The 25698-nt window shown below is 41.1% G+C and overlaps 1 protein-coding gene across 5 annotated transcripts in view; it reads right to left on the bottom strand.

Annotated features, from left to right (window-relative positions):
• Positions 1 to 17: 17 nt before the first annotated feature.
• EIF4B (eukaryotic translation initiation factor 4B) overlaps positions 18 to 25698 on the bottom strand; it is a 29858-nt gene continuing 4177 nt past the window's right edge. For 2 of the 5 annotated variants that reach the window (XM_025882760.2, XM_073881948.1), the window contains exons 2-15: positions 21769 to 21906; positions 20499 to 20707; positions 17329 to 17445; positions 15193 to 15247; positions 14566 to 14700; positions 10116 to 10253; positions 9842 to 10015; positions 6519 to 6747; positions 5514 to 5626; positions 4055 to 4268; positions 3461 to 3516; positions 2816 to 2924; positions 2461 to 2533; positions 18 to 2106 (exon numbers count right to left, since the gene is read on the bottom strand). In XM_025882760.2, coding sequence (XP_025738545.1) covers positions 2029 to 2106; positions 2461 to 2533; positions 2816 to 2924; positions 3461 to 3516; positions 4055 to 4268; positions 5514 to 5626; positions 6519 to 6747; positions 9842 to 10015; positions 10116 to 10253; positions 14566 to 14700; positions 15193 to 15247; positions 17329 to 17445; positions 20499 to 20707; positions 21769 to 21906 — 1838 coding nt within the window. In that variant the 3' untranslated portion in view covers positions 18 to 2028. The remainder of the gene's footprint in view (positions 2107 to 2460; positions 2534 to 2815; positions 2925 to 3460; positions 3517 to 4054; positions 4269 to 5513; positions 5627 to 6518; positions 6748 to 9841; positions 10016 to 10115; positions 10254 to 14565; positions 14701 to 15192; positions 15248 to 17328; positions 17446 to 20498; positions 20708 to 21768; positions 21907 to 25698) is intronic. The other 3 variants (XM_025882761.2, XM_073881950.1, XM_073881949.1) reach the window with 3 other exon arrangements.

Genomic DNA, 25698 nt, shown 5'->3' on the forward strand with positions numbered 1-25698 from the left:
GAATTTCAGCATTAAGGTGAACTTTAAAGATCAGATTTATTTGGAGAAAACAAAAAAACCCCACAACCCAAAGGATGGGATTTTACATCTCAAGACATCTCCCAGGTATTAACTCTACAGATTACAAATCATTTTCATAGAAGATATTTTGTACAAATTTTACATGTATTAAGGAGTGGGACAGAACCCCCGTTTCTGTGGTAATGGGGGCAGGAGGGGAAGTGGGGAAAAAGTTTTGGATACAACCATTTGGAAGTAGACCCGAAGAGGGCAAAACCTACCTTTTCAATGGTATTAAAAAAATAAAAAAAAAAAAAAAAAAAAGCAATCCCTTTCAGCCTTGGGTTCTCTCTCTAAAAGCCACTTCCTGGCTACTGGCCAATCCAAGCCAATTACTTAAAGTTATTTCACTAAGTCTTTTCTGTCCACGGGGTAAACGATTCATTAGCTCACTGCTGCAGCGCTCCACCGACAGACACGTCTGCTGGCTGGGCAGGTTCTAACCTAGGACTGATGGGAGAAGGGCCTGCGAACAAGAGACCAAGTTGTCATTTCTCTGCCCGTCCCAGTATCACCCATAAGGACACCGTCTCCTGGGCTGACAGTACAAAGGTGCACATAAAAGCAGGCAAGTTAAGCTACTGTGTTGCAACAGAAACCAAGACATTGTTAGAACAGTTCTCTCCGTTATCATTTGTTCTTTCTAGGGAAGCTAAACCACCCCCCCACCAAAACCACACATTGGTCGAGGCCACATTATAAATCCAATCAGTAGTGTGGGATTTTCAGTGGACAGAAGGAAACTTTTAAGAACAAAACCAAAAAGCCCCCATCAAGGTTTTTAAGAACAGCTCACAATTTGTACCTGTTTATCCACCCTCACTCACCACCCAAGACCATTAATTCTAGAGTTTTCCGAGGTGTAAAAGGGGTCAAAGAAGTAGAAGCAGGAATGGAGGGAAGGAGTGAGAGTCCAAAGACACGAAAGAGCCAAGATTTGCTGGAGAAAAGCAGTGATTCCTCATTTGCTTCTGCTCCCTGGGGCGGACAGAGAAAGCCAAGATCAGGTATGTGGTTTAAGTAGAAGCTGCTTTGGGGGAGGTAACAGCAAAGAATAACACGAGGAACGGAGGACCAGGACGAGAGTCTACATTTTTAAAGCTTCAAGATTTCAAAAGAATGTGGATATATGTGAACTTCCAGAAAGGACAGTGTTTAAGAAAGGGCAAAACCAGGACATAGAAAAGACTTGGGAATTCCCATGACTCCTAAGTGCTTCCTGCTCCAGTGTTACTGGAGGTCATGCCATATCCCCCGATCACCGGTGCAAAATAGTTTGTCCCTTCCCCACAGCCTCTTTCCAAACCACGATTTCCCCGCTTATTTTGGTCACCAAGCAGTCCTGTTCTTTAGTGGCCCATTGACTCACTCCCAACTACCCCCCTGGGGGGTAAAAATGAAGGAATTCCCCCAGGCTGGCCCCAGTAACTCAGAATTAAATAAGAGGAGGGGCAGGCAGCCTCCTGGAGACTAAAACAACTTCAGAGACTAAACCTACCTTTCCAAGGATGGAAAATTTATTCAGGTAATGTTTGAGAATTCATATATGCCACAATAGGATAAGACTTCGAAGGTAGAAACCTCACTCTTCCTTAAGCCTGCCCTACTGCCCGGCCAGGTTCCAGACACTGTATTGCTGTCACTGCCATTTTGCTAAATGGAGGCCCCCAGGCACTAATTACACAGGCAACCGCATGTGTCGTAAAAATGCACAACTTTTCCATGAAAAGCTATATGTCTCTTTCTCTCTGGCTACATTGGCGATTCTCCAGTTAGTTCAATATTTTAAAGGCTGCAGCAGCATGCAAAAGGATTTCATTTTGTTTTTTGTTTTTTGTTTTTTTAAAAAAAAGTTAAGAAAGGTCTCCAGGAGATGGTGAGTTTTATTGTCTTGTCTGGATAGAGGTTTGATTTGCTCTCGAATGTTCCAGGGTGGAGAGACTAGGAAAAAGCACAGGATGCAGAGGTCTATTCGGTGTAATCTCCCTCGTTCTCATCTTCGCCATCAACAGAGAGAGCAGCATACTTGCTTGCAGAACTGAACTTCTGGAATAGACAAGAGTGAGAAAATCACCAAGGCCTTGAATTCTCACATCAAAACCCAAGAAACAGGATAAGGCCACTTGGGCAAAATGGAGGGGACAGCCCAGGCCACACCCACTCACTCGCTCAGCATTTTCCACTGGTGAGTAGCTGGGGTGAGTGGCTCAGAGGCCCATGTGCTCTTACTGAAGTTCCTCCACCACCTTTCATCTTGGAGAGGGGATGAGAGGTGTGAAAGGGAGCAAACGGGGACACCCCTCTTGAACAAGCAGCAGGGCCTGACTCCCCACCACTCCGCTTGTAGCCCCAAACATAAAGGAGTTCAAGGGCAAACATGAGCAAGCACCCAACACTTACGGAAGCTGGATTTTCTTCAGGTTTCTTTGGCTCAGGTGCAGATCGGGAGTCTTGATCCTTTTTGCCATCTTTCCTGCAGAGGTGTAAGTGTAAACCCCATCTTTGAGAGGACTGTCCCAACCCCCACAAGCAGCAGGAGGCACTGCATAGGTACCTCCAATCAGCAGTCCTTTACTAGCTGGACTTTTTTTTCTAGATTCTCAGAAGAACTGAAACTGTCCACATTGGTTGACTTCTCTTTGTTTACGGTAGGAGATCTGGCAATGCTTGGAGGACCGAGAACTTCTTAACTACAAAGATGCATGCACCTAGCATCAGATGAAAGGTTACAAATGACGAACAAGAACACACATACCTATCGGACTCCTTCCAGTGGTCTTTGTTCCCTCCATCTCCTGGACCACGGCCGGAGTTCCCACTTTGGCCTTTTGGGACACTCACCCCATCTACTTTGTTTTCATCTCCTGAGTGGAGACGCAAAAATAAATGAACATCAAGTAGAGTAAGCACTCTCCTTCCCCTAGGTTTCCCTTCGGCTGCAGAAAAGTGTGCCCCTGTGTACGGAGGGCAATTCAGCCTCACCCTAACCCAGACTTCCTTCCCACGTTCCCCCTGCCCCCAAATAAGACCCACTAAAAAGTTCCACGGTAGGGGTATATCATCATGAAGAGCAAACTGGAAATGAAGGACTGTGATGCCGTGTAGTGACCTTGGCCTTACAGATGGTGACATTTCTAATCTGGACTGAGCATGTTAATTTCCTTCCGATTCTTTTTTTCCCCTTTTAAAGAAATGTTCTACCAGGAAAGGGCAGGGCTCCACACTGTCTCCAAAGAGACCACTCCTGCCCTCTACTGGCAAGAAAAGGCAGCTAATCTAAGAATCCTTAACACAAAAACAGGTGCAAAATTATACTGAAGTTCTGTATTTCATGGGTCCTCTACAGGTTTTTTATTGAGGCCTCTAGCTACATGAAATACCGACTTCCTGTTGGTCTTACCTCTCCTTGCTGGTCCTTCTTCAGGTGGCTGAGCTGGAACTACTTTCCCCCCACCACTAGAAGGAAAACATGTAATTATATTCATCAGTCTTAGGGAAGGAACAGATGAGAAACGTATAATCGTTCTCTAAACAATAAACTTTACAGAGAACCAAAAATACATACTTAACATTGTGGAACATAAAATATAGGAAAGACAACAATGAACACTCACTAAGTACCATGTCCTGTAGGATCATCATGATCATGCAAGGTGAATATTATTCTCTATTTTACAAATGAAGATCCGAAGACTTAGGAAAGTAAATGGACCCCCAAAGCCATGTTGCCAAATGTGGCAGTAGCAGGTTCTGATTACCAATTTGCAGATTTCGAGTAGCCAAAGTGATGCCAACCAGTTATCAAAACTCTAGAAAACTGAACAATGGCTTAAATGAGCCGCTTCCAGCACACCACTGAATCTGAACTGAGAGCAAAGATAGCATAACTTAAAATATGCTATGTAAGGCCAACAGCTAGGGCACTCTCCATCATGACATCACAATGTTTAAGAGTCCACAGCTAAGCAACTGTTCTGCTTCCAAGCTGACTCACCTTGTAGGGGACTGCTGCTCTGTGTCTGAGCTCTGAGATCGAGCAGGAGGGTTAGAACTTCGCTTCACCCAAGCATTCTCCTTTGGTGGAGGGGCTGGCATTACCTTCAGAGGCTGTTCAGATTTGGGAGGCTTAGAAGTTGGAGAGTGACAGTCTTCCTCCTTATTGGGTGCTTCGTTTTCTAGAGACTTTTCACTCTCTCTCCTTCGTGCATCTGTGAAGTCAGAGTAGGAAGGTTACATTATCAGGAAAAGCTATTAAACAGCCATCTATTCAGGACCTCAAGAGAATGGAAAATGGTCCACCCAAGTTGACCTCTTTTCATCATTATTCCTAAATATAGACCTGTATCTGGCTAACAGATGAAACTATCCCCAAACCAGTGGTTACCAAATGTCACTCTGAGAGAAGTGACATTTTTGATTCAAGAAAAATAATGGCTCTCCAAGGATAGCCACCCGACCTTTCCTAGGAACGAGTGCTCTTTATTTTAGGATCACAGCCTTACTACATTTTCAGTACAGTGTTAAAATGTTTATACTTGGAGAATATGTACTGTGTGCGAAGAGGACCTTTGATTAACCTTAAACCCCAGGTACCACTGACCAAACTTCAATTTGGAGGCTCAAAACACACACACACACACACACACACACACACACACACACACAGAGATATACATTTACAAAAAACAGAACATACATTTTATTTTTAAGGGCAACAAATGTCTCCTCAAAACTAAAAATTATTTTGTCAGATTCTATCTTTTAACTGCAGCCTCCTCAGGAGGTAATATAATCAACCCAACCATCATACTCCCACCTGGCTATAAACAGAGGCATTACTACCCTGTTACTAAAAGGCTACTCCAGTATGAGTAATTTCCAGAAAACTTCTACAACACTTGGATGAATTTTCAAATCATTTCAGCCTGGAGCCATGCTTTGAAATGCTCATGTACAAATCAAATTAGAGGTGGGAGGAAAAAATTTAAAAAAACACTGGTTCGCAATAAGGGAAGGGAGGTGTTATGATTTAATCACTCAGTTTCCAAAACACTAAACATGTTTGTGACCAATTGATAAATTCAAGGAAGGATCAAGAGCAGAAGATCATCGCTCGAGACATTGCTCTCGTTATACGTGACATCCAAAAAGGCTGGCGAGAGAGCTGTATGACTGTGACTGCTCTAAACAAAGGAAAACTCTGGAATGTCAAGACATAAAAGGAAGGGAGAAACCTAACCATCAGGTATACTCATTACTGGAAGATTATTAAACAGATCACCTAAGTCTCTTTTGGTGCCCATTTGTCAGATTTTTCAGACCAGGAGATGTGACATTCTGGCCAATCTATGCTACTCTAAATAAAGCTTCCATGACTCAATTTAACACCCCGAAGTCTCTGCATAATTTGGTTATGGCTAGTTTAGGGAAAGGGGCAATAACATGATACCCACCCTGGTCTGACTTACTTCTGCCAGATGTGGCCGAGGTCCCAGTCTGTGATGACTCACTTCCTGTCCTGGACCGTTCCCGTTCCTGAGTCTCTTCACTTCGCCAGCTGGGGTGTCTATACAAAGAGATTTAAAAAAAAAAAAAGAAAACTTATGTCCAGCTCAATGAAGGCCACTTTGGACCCATGCTGACCCCTCAAAAATTATCACTTATTAATATTCTATCACACTCACTGTATTTGTGGGTGGGTGTGCACACCTTGTCTCTCTGAAACCACCTGAAAGTTGCAGACATTAAGACACTTTGGCTCTAAGCACTTCAAGCACTGACTAGGGTTAACGGTCTCCTATATAACCTACAGGCCTTCCTTACTGCTAACGCAACTCTACAAGCCACTGAAAACTAGACCATTTTTCAGAATGTTATCACAGGAGGTTTTTACCCTATTAGATCCAATTCCACCTTTTAATAATAAACATTCAGTAAGGACTCCTTTAACATACACGCAAGTAAAAATAGACGGAAAGTAATTTACAGTCAATGTTTAATATAAGTGAAAATATTTTCTCTCTACTCTTTCGCCAGTAACTTGGAAAAGAGGCACACCCACTCACCTCACCATGGTGGGGTTTTACTCCACATACTAAAGCCAGGTTTGGCCAGTTTTTTAATGGGTCAGATAAACTTTATTTGTAAAAAAAAGGAGAGGCCGTGTTTTGCCCACTCCTGTATTAAATCACTACCAATTTATATTTGTCAGAGATTAAGGCTGGTTAAGCCCTTTTAAAAATTGTTAAGGGCCAGGCAACTAATTCTTCATCGGGTGCGACTGTCCCATATATTGCAGCACCCCTAGCGGCCCTAGGCCATGTACAGTAAATGCTAGTGACAACCTGTAACATCTACATGAGTTTCCCAAGGGTGCCCCGGGAATGTACCACCCCCGCCCAACAGGAGGCACTGCACTCCCAGACAGGAAACCTACCATCGAAGAGAACCTCACTCACCTCTCCCGGGGCCGTCGTTCTAGTTTTGGCTCATCCAGCTGGCGCTGCAGCTTCTCCTGCTCCTTCTGCAGCCGCTCTTCTACTTCTCGCTCTCTAGCAGCTGTGTCAACAGGCTTTGCCCCTCCAAAGATAGAGGCCGCTCGACTGGACTGGGAGGTGCTAGCAGAGGAATCATCTTCCTTAGGAGTACTCCGAGGCTTTAGATTCAGTTTGGGTCTTTGGGGGGGACCTAAGTTAAATAAAACTCTAAGTAACAGTTTTTCAAAATCACCAGAAGTTGATGGCTGAAAGCCAGATGCCCAGACAGAGCGGTAAGAAAATGCCATGTGGGATTCAGAGTAGTGGCCTGGCCAATCCGGCCAAGAAGGGGGAACATTAGAAATGGGTGGCTTAACAACGAAGGACAATCAATCTTTCCACTAGCACATCCATGAGGCAGTGCCACACTGAAGGGAAGATTGAGAAAGGTAAACACTTACATGGTGAAGTGAACCATCACAACTACTACTACCCGCAAGAATGTCCAATTATGATAAACTACTGGATGAAAGTATCTTGGTGAAAAATTTGGTCTAGAAGATGGATTACTTCAGGAGGCTAAGAAGAGCTTGTGACAATATGATGGGAAAGACTCTAGTTCCTACACTCTTGTCTCTGTGTAGAATCTAAATCTGATAGTGATTCATGGAGCAAAGCATACAGCACTGAACAGCTGATGTAAACACTAAAGGAATGTGATTCCTTCTTGGATCCAAGCTGTCGGAATATTTCAAGATAAACCTTAGTGTTTCAAGGGAATTATATTTCTCAAAATTAGTGTTTATCCTAAATATTTGTGACATACAAAAGATAAACAAGATAAAACCTATGTGGTCCCAACCACCCACCTGGCTTAAGTAATAAAACACTCTAAAATCCACACTAAAGGCTCCTGAGTATCTTTCCCCTGGTGACATGCCTAGCTGTGTTCTGTCCTCTCATAACCACTACGCTCGAATTTGGGGCTTATCATTCCCAAGCAGGTCTTAATACTTTTAGTACAGGATGTATATACGTATGTATCTGCAAAGAGGGGATAGTTCAGCAAGATTTAAACTTTCCTTTAAAAAAAAAAAAATATATATATATATATTTTAGATTTTATTTATTTATTTGACAGAGAGAAACACAGCGAGAGAGGGAACACAAGCAGGGGAGTGGGAGAGGGAGAAGCAGGCTTCCCGCGGAGCAGGGAGCCCGATGTGGGGCTCGATTCCAGGACCCTGGGATCATGACTTGAGCCGAAGGCAGAAGTTTAACAACTGAGCCACCCAGGCGCCCCAAAATATATGTATTTTAAAGATTTTATTTATTGACTTGACAGAGACAGAGAGAGACAGTGAGACAGCACAAGTAAGAGGAGTAACAAAGGGAGGAGGAGGAGAAGCAGGCTCCCCACCGAGCAGGGAGCCTGATGCAGGGCTCGATCCCAGGACCCGGGGATCATGACCTGAGCCGAAGGCACATGCTTAACTGACTGAACCACCCAGGCGCCCCAAGATTTAAATTTTCTATAAAGGTTTTAAGCCAGCAATTTATATAAACTTCCGAGATAGTTTTTTTTTTTTAAAAGATTTTATTTTTAAGTCATCTTTATATCCAGTGAGGGGCTCGAACCCACAACCCTGAGATCAAGAGTCTCATGCTCCATCAACTGAGCCAGCCAGGAACGGCCCCCGCCACTCCCGAGGTCCAGTTTTAATATGTGTAACTTTGCAAGGGCCCATTAACTTCCCTTTTATAGGGTAAAACTGGGGGGTCAGAAAGAGTAACTCATTTAAGCCATACACCTAATACTTGGAGGACCAAAGGATGACATCTGTATTATCAAACCAACTCTATGTTCCTCCCACTATAGTACATAATGTCCTTTTCTTCTTTCTTTGATTATTTCCATTTATTTTAGCTACTCAACAAATGATGAGCACCTGTATTTCAAATACTGTGCTAAGGCCAGGAATATGACAGTTGGGTAGTTTTTAGTTCCTGCCTGCAAGGAGCCCAATTCAACGGGAGGATCAGAATAAAAAAAGAACACAGTATGTTAAGCTCTACAAAACAGATTTATCCACATGGAAGTTTTTAGACTGGGACTGTGTTTGGGGAAGCCTGTGAAGGCTTCAAAGTGGAACTCCTGAAAGTCTAGAAAACTGAGCAAGCACCTAATGATACACAGCACTAACGAGGTAAACTGTAGGCAGAATAATCTAATTAGCTCTTGTTCCAGAAAAACAATTTGGGCTAGTGTGAAAATAGAATGAGGCAGGGAAATCTGTTAGTAATGTGGGTATAAGCAATGAAGTCTGAACAAAACCAGTGGCATTGACTCTGGAGATAAGGGGGCAGATCTTAGAGGGACCACAGGGCAAGATCACTAGAAAAAAAGATGAGGTATGCAGTTACTGAGGGAGGGAAGAATAGCTTGAGAGAGGAAAAGGTCATGAATCAAGGAGACCCAAAGCCCACACATAAGCCTCCACTTTTCTCTCTAGTAAAGTGGAAATGAGAAACATTATCTATACCAGATAGAATTCTTAAGACTGTATAATACCTGTGGGATGCCTGGGTGGCTCAGTAGGTTAAGTGTCTGCCTTTGGCTCAGGTCATGATCCCAGGGTCCTGGGATCGAGCCCCGCATTGGGATCCCTGCTCAGTGGGAAGCCTGCTTCTCCCTCTCCCACTCCCCCTGCTTGTGTTCCCTCTCTCGCTGTCTCTCTGTCAAATAAATTTTTAAAATATATATATATATATGTAACTGAAGAAAAAATCTCTGGGTCAGACAACTTACTTTTTGGATATTAATGAAGTCAGAGCAAATGTTGGCCATTTACTGATACTTTTTGAAAGGCCAGATTTGCAACACAACAGGTTTTATATAAATGTTATGACATGAGGACCTAATTTTCGAAGAGGTATGCTGACACTTTAGTTAACAGGTATCAATGACTGTGGTATAATGGCACTGAAATCACTGACACCTGGTATTTAACCCCGCCGTGCCAATAGCTGGCTAGGAGACTGCATGGCATATGTTTTCCTGTTCTCGTTTGTATGTTCAACCAATTTGAACTGAAAAGTCTCTATGCTAAGGCAACTTAGAAGAACTAGACTTTGCTCTATGTCCATTATGTCACCCTCGTCCCACGCTCTTTCTGCCGTGCTCCGCCACACCTTTTACCACGTATACATTCTATCCTGTTTCGAAACCCACTCACGTAGCCGATCATTTCCTAACCGGTTTCTCCAGCAGCCTGCTGGGTTAGCGAGCACCAGGAAAGGGTTACCTCTCTCCTCGCGCCTGTAGTCGTCCCGGGAGTAGTCGTCCCTGGAGCTCCAGGGCCGCTCATCTCGTCTGTCGTAGCGGTCTTCGTAGCGGTCCCCGCCTCCTCTGTAGTCATCGTCCCTACGGTACCCGCTACCAAACGCTCTTCTGCCACTGCCTATCCTGGAGTCGTAGCCTGTGAACACATCCCAAATGATGATCACACCGGAGGGAAGAAGGGCAAGAAAGGGGTTCTTGAAAGAAAGCAATTTCCCTTAGTTGTGTTTTGTAATGACCTCTGTCGTAGTCCCTGCCGCCTCGGTCATCATAGCGATCCCGGCCCCCGTACCGATCCGTATCTCGGCGTGGCCCATCACGGTACCCGTCCCGGTACCCGTCCCGGTATCGGTCGGAATCGTAACGATCTCGATACTCTAGAGAGAAAACACACAAAGTAACGTCATTCCCTTTTCTTTGTCACCACTAAAGAAAGAAGCTTGACAGCTCATGAAGTCAATTTGGTTTCATGAGTTTACAGTCACTGCTATGTTTTTTTAGAAGTAAATCACTTTTCTGGGATGCCTGGGTGGCTCAGCTGGTTGGTTGTTTTCGGCTCAGGTCACGATCCCAGGGTCCTGGGATTGAGTCTGGCATCAGGCTTCTTGTTCAGCGGGGAGCCTGCTTCCCCCTCTGCCTGCTGCTCCCCCTTGCTTGTGCTCTCTCTGGATACATAAATAAAAAACAAACAAAAAAACCCCCCAAACCACAAAACAAACCCAAAACACTTTAAATCCAAAGTGGAAAAATGTGAACTGAATTAAGTTCTCTTGGTATTAGTTTGATTCAAAAAATTTTCTCTGATGATTCAATAAATGTTGCCAAGCTAGTAATTTAGGAGTTAAAAAGAAAAATCTCTATAGATCTCATAACGAATTTCTAGCACTAAAGACTTAAATACACTAGAATATAATTGGAATCTGTATTTTTGATTGGTTCTAAAGAACCAAAGACTACTTAAAAAAGTTTAGCATGGGAAAACACACAAACCTCAAATCTGAGAGGCAAACAAAATGAGAAAAATATGTATGACATAGGACAGTGGATTAACTGGCTATCATTTAAGGAACAGAAACTACAATTAACGGGACATTTCCCACCACCAAAATGGCAAAGATTAAAATAAGATACCTCTGGCGTTGGCAGAGTTTAGGGGAATAAGTCAATTCCTTTGCTGCTGCTGAGTCTAAAATTGCACAACCACTCTGAAAATTGTTTCAGAACTACACACTAAGAGCTTTAAAATCACGTATACTCTCTGGGGAAACAATTCAATTTCTAGGAATTTATCCTGAGAAAATAACTGAACATATTATAAACACACATGTACAAGGAGGCTCACTGCAATGTTGTTTATTTTGTTTTAAAGATTTTATTTATTTGAGAGAGAGAGAGAACAAGTGGAGGGCAGCAGGAGAAGGAGAAGCAGACTTCCTGCTGAGCGGGGAGCCCGATGTGGGGCTCGATCCCAGGACTACGAGATCATGACCTGAGCTGAAGGCAGATGCTTAACTGACTGAGCCACCCAGGCGCCCCTGCAATGTTGTTTATAATACTAAAACTGGGGGCGCCTGGGTGGCTCAGTCGTTAAGCGTTTGCCTTTGGCTCAGGTCATGATCTCAGGGTCCTGGGATCGAGCCCCGTATCGGGCTCCCTGCTCGGCGGGAAGCCTGCTTCTCCCTCTCCCACTCCCCCTGCTTGTGTTCCCTCTCTTGCTGTGTCTCTCTCTGTCAAATAAATAAAATCTTTAAAAAAAAAAAAATACTAAAACTGCTGAGTGCACAAGCTATGGACTAAATAAATCAGGGGGCATCCATACAAAGCAATCATTAAAAATGAAACAAGAAATGTATTGATTGTATGTGTTCATGACACTTGAAAACTGTGTTTTACACACGTACGTGAATTATCAGTATCACAGGTGCCGAAATGCCAGAAATTTGTATAAAAGAATGTTGTAGAGCTCAGGTGGCAAGCAACATGGTGTGAGGCATTTATAAAAGGAGGTGGGGGCTACTTAGCTTTGGCTAACTTGCTAGATCTTCCAATTTTCTGAGAAAGTTGGAATCCCAATTTTTACATGAAAAACCTCAATTTGCAAACATGAATCAGTCAAAACAAAAAAACTTAACATTCTGAGTTTATTAATTTATGTACGCAGACCAAACAAGGACTTTATTTTTACGATGACTTCCTTTTAAACAATGATTTTATTTTGGAAATGTATCACTTTGTCTATATATTCCGTTAGCTGAAATTTGTAAGTTAAAGGACATGTTAATGTTGGTAAAACAATTATACACAGAAGAGAATCTAAAACAGAATTCAAAAACCAAAAATCAGCCTTGTGTTTATTTTGAAATATGTATCTGATCTCTAGAGAGGCAGACGAACTATATACTTAATTTTACTTAGATAATAATAAAATGATAATAAGCTTGCCCTCACCAAAAGAGATGGCCAGGAAACATAAAAATGATTGCTAAGATTTTACAGTAACATTTAGTATAACTACCCCCCTCCCCTAAGTCTTTTATGGGCCTAATGCCTGAGTCTCTAAAGATTTGGCAGAGCTGACCTTGGGGACATCACCTAGTCTTACAAACTTGTTCAAGGTTTCTGTCTTTCCTTTTTTTTTTTAAGATTTTATTTATTTGACAGAAAGAGTGAGAGAGCACAAGCAGGGAGAGCGACAGAGGCAGGAGAGAGAGAAGCAGGCTCCACGCTGAGCAGGGAGCCCCACATGGGGCTCCATCCCAGAACCCTGGGATCATGACCTGAGCGCAAGGCAGACTCCCAACCGAGCCACCCATGCACCACCCTAAGTTCAAGGTCAAGTGAGAAAATAGTCATGTCCCTTGATTCAAAACAGGACCCTTGGTCTGCTGGCTTTTTCTTTCAAGAGCCATTTCTTTCTGTCAACAACGAACGGAACCTCTTGTAGAAACGTTGACATGAAAGGTAGGTCTCTCGGGTAGTTCTTCCCAAGGCTCTGCCTGGTCACAAAGTCTTGACTGCAAAGTCAAGATGTAAACTTGATTCCTTCTCCCTTCTCTGACATCTTATTAGGTTAGGGAGAATTCTTTACAAAAACAGGAATTCTATCTCTTGTTACTTCCTCAATTTTATTTGGTACAGAACTCACAAGGTGTCTCACAAAATTAAAACGCTTATGAACTGAGGTTGTTCTATTTCTTTTTCACTTATAAAATATTTCAAACACACAAGAAAGTACAGAAGCAATTATAACAGATTTCTGTATTTGTACTTATTAGGTTTAAGGGATGCCAACAGTTTGCCATGTTTACTTCAGCTTTTAAATTTAAAAGTAGTAGGTTTACAAATGGAGCTAAAGGGCTCCCTCTACCGTCACCCAAGCTCATGAAGGTGGTCAGATTACCATATATACATTTTTAAACTACATATTAAACACTGTATGATAGTTTCAAATTTTTACACAATTTTGCCTCTTCCCCTCAACATTATAGATTTTGAATTTCATCCAGATTATACGTATGTTATATTTTATTATATGGAAAAATCCCTATTTTGTCTTGTCTTTTCTGAATTAGTGTTCTTTCTTTAAATATTTCAATAAAGCTGCCTGATTTTCCCCATAAAAGTTTTGCCTATCTTTTGTTGGATTTAGGTGGTGTATGTAAAAGTTGTTGATTCAGCCCAACTCTTACCCTATGACATTCTCTCTTTCCCTTCTCCTTTCTCTAAATTATAGTTGATTTATTTGAGCACTGTTTCTCTCCCCCAGTATAAAGAAAGTCCAACGAGGATACAATTTTTGTCTGTTTTGTTCACTGCTATATCCCAAGCTTAGAACATTATCTGGCACATGATAGACATTTTTATTTTTGAAGTGAATAAATTTTCTATTATTTTAAAAGGCATGTTAAAAAAAATTCCATTTTGGGGCGCCTGGGTGGCTCAGTTGGTTGGGCGGCTGCCTTTGGCTCAGGTCATGATCCTGGAGTCCCTGGATCGAGTCCCGCAGCGGGCTCCGGCTCAGCAGGGAGTCTGCTTCTCCCTCTGACCCTCCCCCCTCTCATGTGCTCGCTCTCTCTCTCATTCTGTCTCAAATGAATAAATAAAATCTTTAAAAAAAAAAAAGAACTCTAAGACCTCTTTAAAAAAAAAAAATTCCATTTTGACTGTTGGCTGCTAGTAATGCAACCAATTTTAGTATAATGCTCTTAACCCAGCAATCCTCCTGAACTTTTGTTAGTTCCTTACTTTATAAGATCCGTTGGGTTTCTTTATCAACAACTGTTTCTATTATTTTTTTGGGGTGGGCACAAAGGAGGGAGAGACAATCTGAAACAGGCTCCATGCCCAGGACAGAGCCTGGCAAGAGGCTGGATCTCATGACCCGGAGATCATGACCTGAGCTGAAACCAGGAGTTGATGCTTAACCGACTGAGCAACCCAGGTACCCCTAAACAACTGTTTCTCAAGAGAGAAATCTCCCATCTACTCCTTGTCTGGCAAGGTTTTTTGTTTTTTTTAAATTATAAATTCATCAAATTCTGTATCTATCAATTCTTTCGGATATTATAAAATTTTTTTGTGTCTACTGCTCCCTTTCTGCTAATGTGATCATTTACATTCATACACTTATCCTATTACAAGACAGTCCCCAAAGCACAGTAGAAACTCACGCGATAAAAATGAACTTACTGTCTCCAAAGCTATCATCACCTCTCCTCGGCGGGTAGTCATCGAAGCTGTCTGTGGCAGGACGGGCCCTCCAGTCTGTATCTGTTTTGTCAGAATCCCGATTTCTATCTCGGCCAAAAGAACGATCATCCCTGTCTATAGATATATAAATTTAAAAACCACAAGTTAGCGCACAAAAACTTCTGTCTGCTATTTCTCACGCACCCAGACCCCTCCCCCAATATAAATGAATGAAGCCCTTCTTATGCTGTTAGAGACACCTCATCTATTATTACATATTTAATGTTCATCTAGATCAATCAGGTTTTCTCCAATTCAATACCATTAATGTTTTGGGGTGGATAATTCTTCGCTGTGGGGAGCTGTCCTATGCATGTCCTATGAGCAACTGCAGGATTCTACCCAGTAGGGGTCAGCAGCATTCCCCAGTTCTGACAACTCGAGATGTCTCCACACATTGACAAACATCCCCAGTGGGGCAAGATCATCCTTAGTTGAGAACTAGTGCTCCAGTTTCAGGCAGGCCTACTGCTCTCCACCTCTATTAGAATTTTCTGGGAAAGGGTGCCTCTGCTTTGTTATCCCAGGACCAAAACAAAACAGGAAGATTTCTATCAGCTTTCTTACCTTTATCCTGTGCTTGATCAGCAACGTCCACTCGAATTCTCCTGTTACCTAGAGACTGAGAGCATAGGACCACATTAACCAACCTTTTGCCCCATTATGCACAAATCCCATGAGTGACCTTGAACGTCTGGGCATAGCAGAAGCACTGGGGGAAGGAAGATAAAGGAAAAACACTGTAATCTAGCCAACACTCCAATGTGTTGGCTAAAGAATCCTTTATAAAGACTTGAAAACTGAAATAACCCCTTAGAATTGACAAATTTAAGTTGGGTTTATATCAACACCACATCAATTATCTTACCGTTTTATAAAGCTATATTTCACAAAATAAGCCTTTTAACTATCAAAAGGCAATTTATCAAGTGTAATAAATTGAAAATAATTCCCAGGCAACTAGCTAAATAAAAGGCGTATTTGGGTCCAGAGCAATTATTCATTCAGACATTTGCAGACCCCCTACTCTGCACAGCAAAGGTACAGCAAGCATGGTCTCTATTATCTCAAGTTCTTTCACTCAAAATTACCTTGGGATAAATCAGTTCCTCCAGGACACCCTCTGACTTCCCTTTCCCACATTATTATTTATACACTTTGAACCCAATTAATTCTACTGCTGATTTTTCCTCACTGCACAGTAGAATCTACAGTTGAAGAAGGACAACAGTGAATTTTAGTTGAAAACATCCAGAGTTACATTAAAAACCACTATGATGAGGGTGCCTGGGTGGCTCAGTTGTTAAGCGTCTGCCTTTGGCTCAGGTCATGATCCCAGGGCCCTGGGATAGAGCCCCGCATCGGGCTCCCTGCTCAGCAGGAAGCCTCCCTCTCCCTCTCCCCCTGCTGCTTGTGTTCCCTCTCTCGCTGTGTCTCTGTCAAATAAATAAAATCCTTAAAACAAAAAAACAAAAAAACAAAAAAACAAAAAAAAACCACTATGATGAAATCTCTAGAAACAAAGTAACTCCTAAGTCTGGACCATGACAGCATTTTACATAATAGATAATTCAGCAAACTTCAGATGATAAAACTGTATGGTATTCTTTTCTTTATCCAGACTGAGAAGTTAAAAATTAGTCAGGTTAATAAAACCTAAAAATGATCTGAGGAAAAAAACTTTGGAACAACTTTAAGCTTTTCATATATTTAACTTTTGACATTTACTTCAGAGTATCATGGTGGTACTCAATTATGAGAAAGGAGGAGTATTTTAAGAGGTATACTGATTTCAATCATGTCAAATGGCAGATGTGGACCATAGGATTATGGCACAAATGGCACTGGAAATTGCTTTCTCAAGAAACAGTAAGGGGGTTCTGGAATTAAAAAAGAAAAAAAGAGCCCCTTTCCTTCCCAGATAGAATCTAGTTTTAGTCACTAGAGGTTTAAAAAAAAAAAAAAAAAGGAGCAAAAGCAGGTCCTATACTAGAAACTTCCATTACTAACAGGTGGCTAAATGCTTCAAATATCCTGCTTGGGCTAGCTTAAGGATCACTGCATGGCACAAATCACTCAAATAATTATAGTTAAGATTTAATACTCATATCCTCCTCATGTAGTAACAGCTCAATCTCCTCTCCCTACTAAATCTCTAGTGTGTCTGGAGAGAAAAACATCTATGGGCAACATTAAAAAGCAGAAGCACTGAATGTTTATTGTCACTTTCCTGTAAGAAGATTCCTAGGAACATGTATTACAAATGACATCCAACTGAGAAACATTTCCAAACTCTCTTAAAATTATCAAAAACACCATTAACTTCCCTGAAAATGCCTTTAACACTAAACTGATTAACATCATTTTCCTATTTGCTTTCATCTGGTCAGATTATTTTAAAAAAGCAAAGCTATGAGAGTGGAGCCAAAGCTGTGAATAAATGAAAGAGAGCTTCTATTAAAGTCTTGGTGTGGTGGGTTTCTCCCATTATTTTCCACAAGTACCTCCCTGAGTTATTGGAGCCTGTTGAATTTGCTCAAGCAAAATATGACTTGCTAGATGTTGAATGTTAAGTGTTACACTGAACTTTTCTTTGTAGATATGACAATCTTTGAAATAGCTACTGACCCAACCAAAAATATATTGATAAACGTAAGAATGGTTAGCTCCCACCCCTCAAACTCCCCACCTTCTTTTCTTTACCTCTTCATTGAGGCTCAGGGCACTGAGCAAAGAATCCAGGTCCTCAAACTCAGCATAACCAAAACCTTTCAACCTCTCTGGATTGCTGGGTTCACGTGGTAAACGCACTGCACTGATCTGAAGGAGTAAAGAAACATATTTCCCTATTGAGTGTTCTTGTTCATTTGTCTTTTCCCGCCTCCCCTCCCCAACCAGTGCATATGCAGTGAATTTCTCTGAAGAATACACGAGAACTGGGGTGTGTGGGTGGCTTAGCTGGTAAAGCGTCTATTATCTCAAGGGTTGTGAGTTCAAGCCCCGCAATGGGCTCCATGCTGGGCCTACAGCCTACTCAAAAAAAAAAAAAAAAAACAAAAAAAACCCCCCAAAACCAAATAAAACACAAAACCACAAGAACCTGGTTGTCTCCAGAAGGAAAACTGGTGCAAAGGGATAGAGGAGACTTCACTGAATGCCATACAACCTTTCCAGTTTGAACAATATGAATTTAACCCTTAAGAAAACCCAAAAACCAAACAAAAAAAACCCTTGAGTTTAGGGGTAGTTCTTGCATCCGAGACTTTTGCCTCATTCTACAAAAGTCTAGTTTTTAGTTGTTTTTCAGTAAAGACCAACTGTTTAGTCATCTCTTTATGCCTATATTGTAGTTGGTTTTAATACGTATTTCCAGTTCTATTTCAGAAATTCAATTCAGTTTTTGCCAGTTTTCTAGGCAGTGTACTTTCTGGAGACCTTACCTGAGAAACGTTACTATCTTCATATATTAACAATAGCTTGGCTGACTCAAACACTGGATTGTAAACCCCTGCCAGACTGACCTCCTCTGCTGAATTCTAAGATGGCAAACTGCTGAATTTTGTACTCTTCAAGTACAGAAAAAATTTACATTAATCTGGTTTTGAGACTACCTTGTGTTTTCTAATTGTAGGTTTGGAGGATTCCTTCCTTTCAAGTTTCATAAAAATCTTTCCCTGGCACTAAATTGTATTTATTATTTATAGCAGGGTATATACTCTTCATTTCCAATTTTAGAACTATTTCCATATACTTTTAACTATTTTCCAGCCACCTTCTTGATGGCTTCCATATGTTTTCTTACCCTTTTACTTCATTTCTTCAGTATTTTCTATGTATTCAAGTTATATTCTTCTGCAGCACTGATTTGATACTCTAACTCTGGCTCCTGAGATATAGATTTTCTTATAGCCTCTTTTTAATTCTAGTTTAACTCACCTCTTGAATATTGAAGGAAAAAGAAGAAAATATGAAGGGAGAAGTAATTCCAGACCAATTCTAGAGCATTAGCAGTGAAAAGCCTGAATGGGCCCAAGGTTATTCAACACTCTACAGAAGTGGTCAAGAAAGTGAAATCAGAAACAGGTCAGCTTTCCAGTTGTACTACATATTTGTACAGAGAGATTTATAGGTGGCATTCAAAAAATAATCACATCGTGGGGTGCCTGGCTCGCTCAGTCAGTAGGGCATGTGACTTTTTTTTCCTAAAGATTTTAACAACACCAGAAAAGCCACCCATAGAAGTTGGTGGCCCAGTGCAGAGATTAGGATCTAGGAAGAAAGTCAAAAAACAAAGTAAGAGTGAAGGAGACAGCAGATCTTTAAAGGAAACACACTTTTTAAAGAGAGGGGGGGGAAAAAAGTAAACTCTACCCCTAACGTGGTGCTCAAACTCATCACCCCTGAGATCAAGAGTCGCATACTCTACTGACTGAGCCAGCTGGGCGCCCCAAGGAAGTGTACTTTTTAATGTGTTCACATTGGCAAAGATTCTGGAGAAAAACCCAACAGAACTGGAAATTGTGACTCATTCTGATTTTTTTAAGTCCTCAGTATCTTTCTTTCTTTAAAGATTTTATTTTTGGGGGTGCCTGGGTGGCTCAGTCATTAAGCGTCTGCTTTCGGCTCAGGTCATGATCCCAGGGTACTGGGATCGAGTCCTGCATCGGGCTCCCTGCTCCACGGGAAGCCTGCTTCTCCCTCTCCCGCTCCCCCTGCTTGTGTTCCCTCTCTTGCTGTGTCTCTCTTTGTCAAATAAATAAAACCTTAAAAAAAAAAGAAAAAGAAAAAGATTTTATTTTTTAAAATAATCTCTACCCCCCAATGTGGGGCTCGAACTTACAATTCCGAGATCAAGAGTCGCATGCTCTACTACTGACTGAGCCAGCCACCATCCTAAGTATTTTTATTTTTTTAAGATTTTATTTGACAGACAGCAAGCACAAGTAGGGGGAGCGGCAGGCAGAGGGAGAAGCAGGCTCGCCGAGCTGGGAGCCCAATGTGGTGCTCGATCCCAGGACCCGGGATCATGACCTGAGTTGAGGGCAGACGCCTAACAAGTGAGCCACCCAGGTGCCCCTCCCTTAAGCTTTTTAAGCATGCCTATAAACACTGAATTCCCCTATATGTGGCACCAGGCTCACAGAACTTTTAATAAATTTTAGCACACTCTTGTTAATATAAATTACACATCTTCCAGTTAAAGGTATTCATATATAAAATTAAAAAGTGATTTTGATATAAGCCTGAGTGTCATTAACAGAATGAGTTCAGAGAAACTTTCCGTCTTACAACCTAACTGGGTGTGTTTTTTTTGAGTAATCTATATGCCCAATGTGGGGCTCAAATTCATGACCCCGCGATCAAGAGTCACATGCTCCACTGACTGAGCCAGGCAGGTGCTCCTGGGAGTATCACTTTTAAGATTCTTAATGAAAAGAGGTTTAAGTTTTTGAGATTCTTTCTGCATCAATAAGGTGTTAAGACTGTCTGACTGGTGGGACACCTGGGTGGCTCAGTTGGTTAAGTCTGCCTTCAGCTTGGGTTGTGATTCAAGGGTCCAGTCAGGAGTCCCGAGTCGGGCTCCCTGCTCAGTGGGGAGACTGTTTCTCCCTCTGCCTGTTGCTCGCCCTGCTTGTGTGCTGACAAATAAATAGATAAAATCTTAAAAATAAATAAGTAAATAAAGACTATCTGATTGGTGTGGGACGAGAACATTCTCAAAGGGCCTAAATGCCACTTAATCAATTATATACCCATTTCTTCCAAGTCTAGATACAATCTGAGACTCTTTCCCAGCTTAGAAATTCAGGGACAGTCACAACCAATATGCTAATCTCCCTATCGAGTTAATTGCCTTAAACCTTTACACTTACATTTAATCCTCTAAAGAATTCCTTAATGGATTCTTCTGTCACATCATAGGGCAGGTTCCCTAGAAAAGCAGTATAGGGCGGCGATTTCGGAAGACGGCTCCGGTCGATATTGGGTTCCCGAGCAGCCCGTGGAGCAGTGGGCAGGATAGAACGGTCAATTGGAGGTGCCCTGTACACGTCGTCATCATTACTGTGCCAAGTGGTTGAAACTAGGATAGGAAAGTGAACAGAAGAAATTACAGCAAACTTCCCTTACTGCTGTTGTAGAATAAGCGGACTCATGCTAAGTACCAAGGATTAAATAAGCTATGTCAGGAAAGAAACAGATAAAAAGGCACTTAAATTAAGGGCACTTTACAAAGAGACAGTGCTTCTGAAATGTCAGAATCAGGTTAGCACTGCAAAAAGACTCAGTATTCACTGTCTCTTGGTTTCTAAGTATTTTAAGGTCTTTAAAGGCCCAGGCTTTTGTTAACAGTATGGTAACTCTTATTCCTTATGCAGCAAAGAAAAAGAAAGTATCAAACTATTTACTGACTGTTACGATGAGCCAGGTATTTTATATTCATTATATCCCATCTTTTTTTAATAACGCTGTGAGGTTGTTCCCATTCTACGGAAACGGAAACTCAGATTTCAGAAGATTCAAAAACTTGCCTAAGATCACAAAGATGGCAGAGCAGATGATAATCCTAGTACAGGCAGGACTCGAACCCTCTCAGTCCAAATCTATTTAAACACTGTTGACAACTCTCATATTCCTAACTTTTTGGGTGGACAAAGTGTTTTCTTCATGGTTTATTCTCCTCTTAAAAATGAAACAAAACCAACACAACTCAATTTTGTCCCATTCCTCAGACCAGTTGTTTATCCATGACTTCATAAAAATAGCTCCCAGGACAAATTATTCTCTTGATTCTGAATATAAACAGCTTATAGATTACATTGTAACATCAGGACATCATAGAATTTTAGTAATCTAGTCCTCAACTTTTGAAATGAAAATGAGGGTTAAATTAATACCTTGAGAAGAGTCTGTTAACAAAAGAGACAGAATTAGTACTAAGCTCTCCTGAATCTCCCCTTCAGTCCCTTATCATAAACTCTTACAACTTAAATCTAAAATTCTATGAAATATACAAATATAAGACTTAGGGTTCTATAAAATGAGTAAGTTCCTTTCAGATTACAAGTGTGAACCATTACTATGGAATGGGTTTGGCCTTAAAGAGAATGAAAACTCCAAGCATGATGGGGGAAAAAAAATTACCATCTCCTTCCAGGTCATCTGTTTCATCAGCCCAGCTGACTGGTTTGGGGACATAGGTGCTTCCTCCCCCAGTCCCTCCATCCTCAGCCAGGAAGTCTGTTAGGGAGATAGTTTTCCCCTTCTTATTCTTCTTTTTTGCTGTTTTAAAAAGGCAAAAGAAAGATTATTTATCATTCCTTGAATATTAGAGAGTTGTACAGTGCACTACTGTTAAAGAAAGCAACACAGAGGGCCACCAAAGAATACGATGGTATACTACACAGATGTAAATAGGGACAAAGTACAATATATTGGCACAGCAAGAAAACCCAATGAAAACTGACAAAATAAATTGCTTATGTATGGGAAAAGGTCTACAAAGAGTTTCAACATTAAGACTGGGGTGGGGTCAACCTTTTTTCTACTATATTCAATCATGTATCATTGGAAATTTTTTAATTTAGAAACTATTTGTTTTTAATCCAGGCGACTATATCCATTGCTCCTGGTATACAAAGAACTAAAACAAAACTCCTACCCCTAATAACATATTCTTTTTGGCATTTATGAGGATTGTTTGATACTTGTAAAATGACCACATGAGGCAGGAATCATTACTATCAATTCACAGAAAAGAAAACTTAAGTCTCAGAGAGGTTAAATCCTACAGTTACAAAGATATTAGATAGCAGAGCTAGAATTAAACCCACGGTTTTGGATACCAAATCTAGGGCTCTTCCCACAGGAGCGCCAACCTCTAAGAAGTTTGTTATTAGTTCTATGGGAGAAGGGGGGTATCATAACCACAGTAAACTGTGTTACTGTCATTTGAATGTGTTCATACAATAAGACTCTACACAGAGCTGGCTCTCCCTGCCCTCTAGGAAAAAAAAAATTCTCTCCTTCCCTAACACCACATATGAAGACGAGATAGGGTGCTGCAAGAAAAACATAAAAAACCCCTAAGAACCAACACATTCTAATGTTTTCCGTGGTTATGAAATCTTTACAAATTTCCAAATGGCTCTGTTTAGTGGACTGACTTCGGCTCTCTAACTATTTAGTTCTCAGGACTTTTTCTGAGATGGCACCGGTCAGGAGCTACTGCAGAAGAACTGAAAGGACTAACTGAAGTTCTAAAACTGGCTCCTGAGAGTAGCTCCTACATGATAAGAAAAAAGCAAGCAGCTTTGTTGTAACAAAGACCAGTTTTTGTGGCTTTTATAACCATGAGTTCCTCCTCCATGTTCCAATTCTCATCTAATTTTCAACCCACGAAGACTAAGAATTTGTAACATGATGCAACCATTTGTTTAACTGAAGGATGCTCTCTCACCAGGACCCTTTATTTTTTTATTTTTTAAAAAGATTTTATTTATTTATTTATTCATGAAAGACAGAGAGAGGCAGAGGGAGAAGCAGGCTCCCAAGCAGCAGGGAGCCCGACGCGGGACTCGATCCCAGGACCTTGGGATCATGACCTGGGCCGAAGGCAGACGCTTAACCATCTGAGCCGCCCAGGACCCTTTCTTTTAAAATCCAACTTTCAGGAGGAGCCTGGGTGGCTGTCTGTTAAGTGGCCGACTCCTGATTTCTGCTCAGGTCCTGATCTCCGGATGGTGGGATTGAGCCCCCTCATCTTTGGGCTCTGCACTCAGCAGGTATTCTCTTTTTCCCTCTGTCCCCCCCCACCTTAAACAAACAACAAAACACCCAACTTTCAGGAAATAAAGATGACCTGCTTGCTATGAATGTTATGAGCAGCCTTCTGGACACACTAAGAACCTGAAGCATTATGGTCTCAATGAGCTAACCAGATGAACTTGGCTGCAATACTACAGAAAAAAGACGGTGCTGAATGTAGTTTCCACGATTTTTAAGTGACTGTTTTTAAGACAGTCCTGCTCTAAAAGCATCACTTCTGATTAACCAGATTATATTCTGGATTGATTCTACGTTTTGAAAGAAAGCAGTTATGCAGAGGCTGGGTCCTATAGCATCGATATTGCCCCTAGCTTATATGCAAAGGCCTAGGAGAAGAAATTTACTAAGCAGATGTGAGTAAGATATAAAGCCTGCCTCTGAGGTGGAATGCTCACAGTGTATAGGTTTATTTTCATCTTTTCCACATCCTCTAATTCAAAGTGTTGGGTACTAACATGATGCTAGCTAGAGATCCTTACCCTCATGGGGCTTAACCTAGTATCATTAGCTAATAATACCCAATTATTGATCTGTCTAGTTACTAGGGAAATAAAAACAGAACTGATGGCCAGTCCATATAATGAGGTCAAGTTCAACATAAAAATAATTTGATTAAAGCACCCCTGTCCCCTTCGTCCTATATATGCATCTAATACTAAAAGAGCAGAATCTGGAATTAACCAGTCTTTGGTCTGATTCTGGCTTATACCAACTTTCTAGATCAGGGTTTCTCAACTTTTATCCCTTGACTTTTTTAAAACCCCTGACTCGTGACCAACAAATCTTCCTCTCCTTTAATGTTATTGGAAATTTCAAAATAATAAACTAAACATCATAACTAAAACAAAACAAAACAAAAACTAAAGCACTGTTTGGTTCAGAATGTCTTTTTAAATCACGTAGCTCCCTTTTTCCTGATTGTTGCCCTCCCCTCCAAAAACCTCTGGCTGAGAAATCACCGATGATGGATGGTCTTCATTTAAAAACAAGCTAAGATTCTTTCACAAGATCTGTAACTTATGTTTCTTTAAATCTAGCAGCAGCAACGACTTAGTACAAATATAAACAGACTTAAAAGAACTGGCCCTTTAGAAAGTAAAATCAGTAAACTAAAGTGGGTGCCAGTGTTTGTTCCACTTTCTTTTACTCGAATAACTGAGAAACGATGTTATCTAAATCCTCTATGCCCTTTGCTACTCTAGTATTAGGCTCATTACATGTTTAGGATTTCAACAGTCTTTTCTGCATTAAGTAAAACATCGTTTAATGTTCCAGGTTTATCAATCCCTTGCCACACAATCAAACTGGTCCAACCCTTAGTTTTCTTTAAATCTGATGTGAATTGGTTAAAAAGTTAAACCAACCACTTCATGTAACAAACAGTAAACGTCTCAATTATTTAAGGCCACATGGACTAAGGGAAAACGCACACACATCCCAGAAATTTTAAATTCTGTCTGCCTTAATTACTCCCGCAATTTACTGAACAAGTACCAGGTACCTGTGAAGCTCTTCATATACTCGTATAGGTTAAATAAGAGCTTAAAAGATAGCATTTTCAAAAAATTTAAGCCTACAAGTCCTTAAGAGAAAAAACACCTGTGTTCTTAATAGACACGGTTTCTTACAACTAATACCAGCTTAACCCTTATTTAGAGTTCCTCAGCTTCTGCATCACTGACATTTTAGGCTGGGTATTTCTTTGTTGTGGTGGGCTGTCCTGTGCACTGTAGGATGTTTAACAGTATCTCCAGCCAGTACCAAAACCTCCACCCTGATGTGACAACCAAAAATGCCTTCAGACACTGTAAATGACTCCTCTGTGGGTGATACAAAATTGTCTCATGGTTGAGAACCACTGGTTTAAGTGGTTTCACATCAATAAATAAAAGGACAAACAAAAGGGGTTGTTAGCCCCTAAACGCTAAATAAAGAAGCTAGTAACAAAAGTCCACATACTGTATGATTTCGTTTATATGAAATGTTCAGAATAGGTAAATACGAAGAAAACAGATGGGGGGGTGGCAGAAGAAATGACTTCTAATGGGGCAAGGCATTTCCTTCTGGGAAGTGAATCCTGCCAAATTCTCCAGAATTAAAAATGAATTAATGATCAACAAATGTTTCCTTAAAGAAACAATACTGTACAAATGCAATTAGTCTACCTATACCAGAGTGCCTAGAACTAGACTAATTACACTGCTCTTCAGAGCCAAGCCATGAGATTTCATACAATGCAATATCATG

Source organism: Callorhinus ursinus, unplaced genomic scaffold (assembly GCF_003265705.2).
Source record: "Callorhinus ursinus isolate GAN/ISIS: 27379988/994484 unplaced genomic scaffold, GSC_fseal_2.0 scaffold44, whole genome shotgun sequence".
Lineage (NCBI taxonomy): Eukaryota > Metazoa > Chordata > Mammalia > Carnivora > Otariidae > Callorhinus > Callorhinus ursinus.